The 6,000-nt window shown below is 35.9% G+C and overlaps 1 protein-coding gene across 1 annotated transcript; it reads right to left on the minus strand.

The window, feature by feature from the left end:
- Nucleotides 1–357: 357 nt before the first annotated feature.
- On the minus strand, nucleotides 358–5,204 carry LOC132042708 (3-oxoacyl-[acyl-carrier-protein] synthase I, chloroplastic). Its single transcript, XM_059433242.1, has 7 exons — nucleotides 4,632–5,204; nucleotides 3,441–3,872; nucleotides 3,008–3,181; nucleotides 1,144–1,257; nucleotides 941–1,042; nucleotides 778–844; nucleotides 358–682 (listed from the first exon to the last, which is right to left on the minus strand). Exons 1-7 carry the CDS (start codon nucleotides 5,079–5,081, stop codon nucleotides 615–617), a joined length of 1,407 nt encoding a protein of 468 aa, XP_059289225.1. The 5' UTR covers nucleotides 5,082–5,204; the 3' UTR covers nucleotides 358–614.
- Between the last annotated feature and the right edge of the window lie 796 nt (nucleotides 5,205–6,000).

Consider the following 6,000-nt stretch of genomic DNA (forward strand, 5'->3'; position numbering starts at 1 on the left):
AAACAATCAACCTATTACTGGGAGAAAGTACAGTAAATGAAAGTAGTTGCTTATACAACTTGCAGACCACTTGTACATGGCTGTTGATCCAACTTACAGGGTGTCATCAAGTGTGTGTGTACAATGGGAATTAATCATTTTTTAATATTTGGTTGAGATTAAGTCAATTTTTTAATTTTAACTTCATATCACGGCTTTAACGAACACTTAAGCATCATCAAGACACTATCCAATTTGCTAATATTATTATCAATCTACACTCCAACCAAATCTCGACTCAAATGGAAAATTAATCAGATGCCATGACACAGAGCTATTAACCCGAAAAGACCATAGCATCTTTCAAAGCTCTTGCACAATTTCAAAACTGATGGCATTGCTGTCTAACCAAACTGTGAAGGTCCAAGCTAATTTAAAGAGTGAAATAACATGGGAAAAATAAAAATGTTCATTGCTAAGAACTAAAACCCAAGAATTGTTCATACATAAAAGAATTGACAACTTTTCATCTCTCGTTGTGCCTAGCAAGTTGCCACACGGAGATGAAACAGCCACTGTATCACAGTAATCCCCTATATTACCACAGAAGATTGCTCTAACTAAAGTGACCTCAATTAAGGCTTGAATGCAGAAAATGCGACGACAGAGTTGTGACCACCAAAACCAAAGGAATTTGAGATTCCTGCATATGAAAGAAAATGATGTTTTTTTTCTGTTATTTCTGAGAAATGTTTATTTGTAAGAAAATATGATGTCATAATTTAAAGTGTATCTTACCAACATTCACTTCATGCTGTTGTTTTTGGTTTGGAACAGTATCAAACTCCACTGAAGGCTCACGATTCTGCAATATTCATTACAATTAGAGATTTGCAAATAAAGAATGAGCATAACACCAACATTTGATATGCAAGTTTGAAAACATAGAAGAAGCACGCACAAATTGGTTAATGGAAGGATGCACCCAGCCGGTTGTAATAGCTTTAATTGTTGCGATAGCTTCCAGACCACCAGCAGCACCGAGGCAGTGCCCTATCATAGACTGGAACAATATGGAAAACAGATTGAAAGATCAACAAACTGCCAAACACACTCATAAATTCAAATAAATGAAGAGATGCATAACAATGTAGACATAATTACCTTGGTTGCGTTCATTTTGATTCCTGAGGTGTTCTTGAAAACCTTCTTAACAGCATTTACCTCGGCTAGATCACCAACAATGGTGGAAGTTGCATGAGCATTGATGTAGTTAACCTAAAAGGAAAAAGAGAAGATCAACTCAGTAATCAAACTCAACTTTAACTTTTTTCAAAATCTACCCAATAGATTCTATACCCCTCACCAAAGACTATAACACATCATCGAAAGCTGAATTTTCCAAGTACCCACCTAAACTAAGTTTACTGTATAACCAACGTAAATAGACAATTTCCCTTTGGTTGTTTCGTCATTGACAACAACGATGACGATGCACAATCCAAATTACTGGCAGCCGGCAATACGAATTATCAATATCCCGTTCTACTTCAACATTGTAAAAAGGACTACTGATTTTCAATATTTTCAATTTCACGAATATCAAAGAGTACTACACGAAAGGATTCTATCGAAATGCAAATGTGGGACTTTGTTAATTCATCAACAGAATGGTTGGAGAAGAATGAAGAAGGTGTATATCTACCTTATATTTCTCCATTCTCATTAATGGAGTTCCATAGAAAGATGGTAAAGAATAAACAAGAACTGTGAGACAAGAGTCTGGATTTCCTTGCAGCAAAATGAGGGCAACAGAGCTGCAGCGTTCACAGACAGCATGCTGATTCCAAAGAATTGCTGTATCTTAGGGCATTCTCTCTAGTGGCTTCAAGCAGTGTTAGTGTCATGGCTCAAGATCAACAGATTAAATTGTGGGTTCAGAAGTGGGAACAGATTGCCTTGCGTGCGACTTGTAAAGATAAACCAACTGAAACCAGGAAGCTCTAAAATACAAAAGAGATAAGTGTTGTGGATATATATCTGGAGGCAAACAGATTTTGATAGAGTACTCTAACCTGCCCACAGATTTAGTGTCCCTCTGGCACCATGCCAGCTTGGGTGAGGAAAATTGAGCAATTGCAAAGGTGCTTTTGTAAGATTAAAAGGAAGCATAGAGAAACGTTCACCTTCTTGTAAGGAAAGAATGTACCACAGTGAGGTGAGAAGGTTGGTATGAGGAATGCTAAAGTTTCCAACAGCTCTACTTATGGTTGACAGTAGAAATACAGGGAAATGGAGGTAGATTCGAAAAGAAAAATGATTGGGCATAAATAATGGGAAGCTCGGGGGAATGGTAAAAGATTCTCTGTGCCTTTTGAAACACCTTCATAGAAGGGGCGGCTTAGTATCTAGGATGAATTCTACAAGCATTTTAGGTGAACATATGCTTTGATGACTAAAATTGAATAGTAACCTTTTCTTAACTCTTAAGAAGGAAGGTCTTTATCTAAAAAAGAGGGAGGGGAGTAATCTTTACTTGGAATCTGATAGTTAGAATAAACTTCATATGGGAGGTAGCCTTTTTCCTCAAAGAAACAATGGGGCATGGACGGAAGAGTCCATTGGCATAATATCAACATAGAATAGACTCTGATACTACAAGTAGTTGTTTTTGAACTCTTAAAGAAAGAAAATTCACTTGTTGTACAACTTCTCCCATTTAAACTAAAAAAAAAAGGTCTTAAAACCAGGCCCATGTGCCATGATAAAGAATCTCTTTCATGTCAACAGTGTACTATCTCCATGGTAAATTTTCTCCAACAACAGAAGAATTCTGAGAAGCAAAAGTATGAGATGGCGGATCTTGGGTTTGGTATCCCCAAGATAACATTTTGATAAGTTCCCAAACTTTTAACGGGAAACATCTAGATCAATTTGCTCTTTCCAGCATTTCTTTTACCCCTCTCTTTGACTATTGAATAGACAATGAGAGTATAACCTACAATTGATTGGAGAGAGAAGCAAATACCTCTTCTGGTGACACTCCAGCATCTTCAAGGCTGCTAAGAATACATGAAGAAACACCAAGACCATCAGCTCGGGGATCAGTCATGTGATAAGCATCACAATTAACTGCACCACCCAAATACTCTGCAATTATTGGTGCTCCTCTTTTCATTGCATGCTCCAAACTTTCCATCACCTGCCAAGCATCGTCATTCAGTCTTCATAATAACTTTCCAAATGTTGAGTAGATTGTACGAAACTGACATAAATATCTAGTGCTTAATCAAAATTATGCAGTCTACCGTGCAGTGAAAGAAAGCCCAGCTATTGATGGATAGCAGTTTATTGCATATTTAGTATGGAAAAAACTACACTGGACCACATATAACTTGCTCAAAGTAGCTTAGATCCACTTTCTATGACGAAAATATGATAATCACTTCAATGAAGCTTACCAAGACTCCAGCTCCCTCACCCATAACAAATCCATCTCTTTCTTTGTCCCACGGTCTGGAAGCAGTTTGTGGATCATCATTCCTTTGAGACAAAGCTCTGCATGCCACAAAACCTCCTAATCCAATAGGTATTATGGCAGCTTCAGTTCCACCAGCAAGCATCAGATCAGCTTCACCTCTTCGAATATGATTGGCAGCAGCATAAAAACAGTAATTGGAGGTAGCACAAGCAGTTGAGATTGAGTAGTTTGGTCCCATAAAACCAAGATCAATACCAAGCAAAGCAGAACCCATGTTTGTTATGGCATATGGTATAAAAAATGGAGTAATTTTCCTGTGACCCTTTTCAATCAGGTTCTGAACGCCATCTGAGAAAACCTGAAGACCACCCATTCCTGTTCCTACCAGAACACCTGCTCGTTCCTTATTAATCTGCAGGAAGATTATAAGTAAATAACCTAGAGTCATGTACTGCTGAAAAGAAACAAATCAAGAAAAGATTGAAGGCTGAACAAGTAGTTATACTAAATATTCACATAAATTCTTTTCAAATGCACTATGACACATTTGTTTAGTGGACAACAATAGTTTTGATTGTTTCTGGAAATCCAAAATCCGCTTGCAGGACTCAGACTATTACACAATTAGGGTCTCTAAACAGACGGGGGCAAATTTATGTACTAAATTTGGGGCACATGAACCGATGGTCTCTCCGTAAAACTAGATATTTTATGCATATATTTTCTAAAATCGGTATGATACTATGGCATCCATGCTACAAAAAGGTTAAATGGTGCACTTGGTTGAAGGTTAAGTTATTTACCTAGAGGACTAGGAATCAATTAATGCATTGTTCCTTCAATTTTTCTCTAGTGGTGCACCCAGTGGCGGAGCCAAGATTTTCACTAAAGGGTTCAAAATATGAAGAAATAAATACATGAAGAAGCCAAAGGAAAAAATTAACCAGGTATGAACAGTGTAATTCTCCGCCTAAGGGGGTTTGGATGACCACCTAGGCCCTTCTTGGCTCCGACACATGCACCCATATTCTAGAAATCCTAGATTCGTCTATGTTAAAACAGTACACTTTCATGCAAGCCCAATTCCAGCAAATTCATTATATCCCACAAAAACACAAAATCTGACAAATTTAACCAAATCCAAAAATCACAAAAATGAAAAAGACCTTACTTTTCCTAGTTTATCACCACCAAGATCTGCATTTTCCAAAGCTTTTTTCCCAGCAACAATGGAATACCTAAGACAATCATCAAGTCTCCTATCATTCTTTCCATCAATATACCCTTCAGATGAAAACCCACGAATTTGTCCGCCAAATCTTGTTGGAAACTTAGAAGCATCAAAACGATCAATTAATGAAATCCCACTTTCACCAGCCAAAAGTTTCTCATAGTAAGCATCCACATCATTACCAAACACAGAAACAAGACCCATCCCAGTTATAACAACTCTTTTCTTTGGGTCTTTCTCTCTTTTTGGAGCAGAAATTGTTGATGCAGAAGCTGATATAAAAGGCATTTTTTTAACACCCAATGGCCTGACATTGGTGAGTTGAGGGATGTTTTTTCGAAGTGGATTAAGTGGAGATGAGTGGAAAGATGGAGATTGGATTGCTTCCATTTTTTAGTTTGAGGTGGCTGAGATGGAAGAAGAAAGAAGAGAAGTAGAGAGCGTTTTCGATGTGAACGATGTGATTTAAGGAATTTCAAGAACTACAGGAGTGTGTGTTGTGCTTATGTAGTGTGTCACAACTCACAAACAGACAAAGTCACAACTAAAATACACCAATATGTGTGTAAATAGAGAAGTTGGAAAAGAAAAAATTAAGGAGGGTTCATGTTTTGGTGAGAACGGTCTAATGGTAGTTAACTAGAAATTAGCTAGAATCACTTTATTTGAAATTTTAAAGTTTGTTGAAGAGAAAATAACGAATATTTGATTGTTTGAGTGTATAGAAAGTGAAAATAAGATTTTAGGTGTTTTCAAAATTTTTGAAATTTATATGGCTAAACGCTGATTTCAAAATAAATTGAAAAAAATTCCGAAAAAAAAGTAAAAAATTCTGATGGCCAAACGGGCTCATATACTCTAATATTGTAAAAATGGGTCTAATGTAATTAACTAGAACATACCCATATAATGATTACGCATAAAAAGGGTAAATTACATATACATACATATTAAGAAGAAATATTTACGAAACGTGACGATAATTTTCTATTTACAAAACACCACATTACAAACCCCATAACAAACATACTTTTAAGAAAAAAAAATCAAAAAAAATATTTTTTTCGCTGAAAAATTTATGTATGAAATGTGTATATCTTAACCTGAGCTTAAAAAGTTCGCTCTTAAATTTGTATATCTCGTTATAAAAAACCTCAAAATTTTATGTATGAAATTTAAAATAATATTTTCATATATCAAGTTCATGTTAGATTTTTCTAAAATTAATACAACTACAATGACATTGTATACAACTTTGATATAGCATTCAAGACCTAAAATAATCGCTTAAATTTTTGTGTATGAAATA

Source organism: Lycium ferocissimum, chromosome 2, assembly GCF_029784015.1.
Source record: "Lycium ferocissimum isolate CSIRO_LF1 chromosome 2, AGI_CSIRO_Lferr_CH_V1, whole genome shotgun sequence".
Lineage (NCBI taxonomy): Eukaryota > Viridiplantae > Streptophyta > Magnoliopsida > Solanales > Solanaceae > Lycium > Lycium ferocissimum.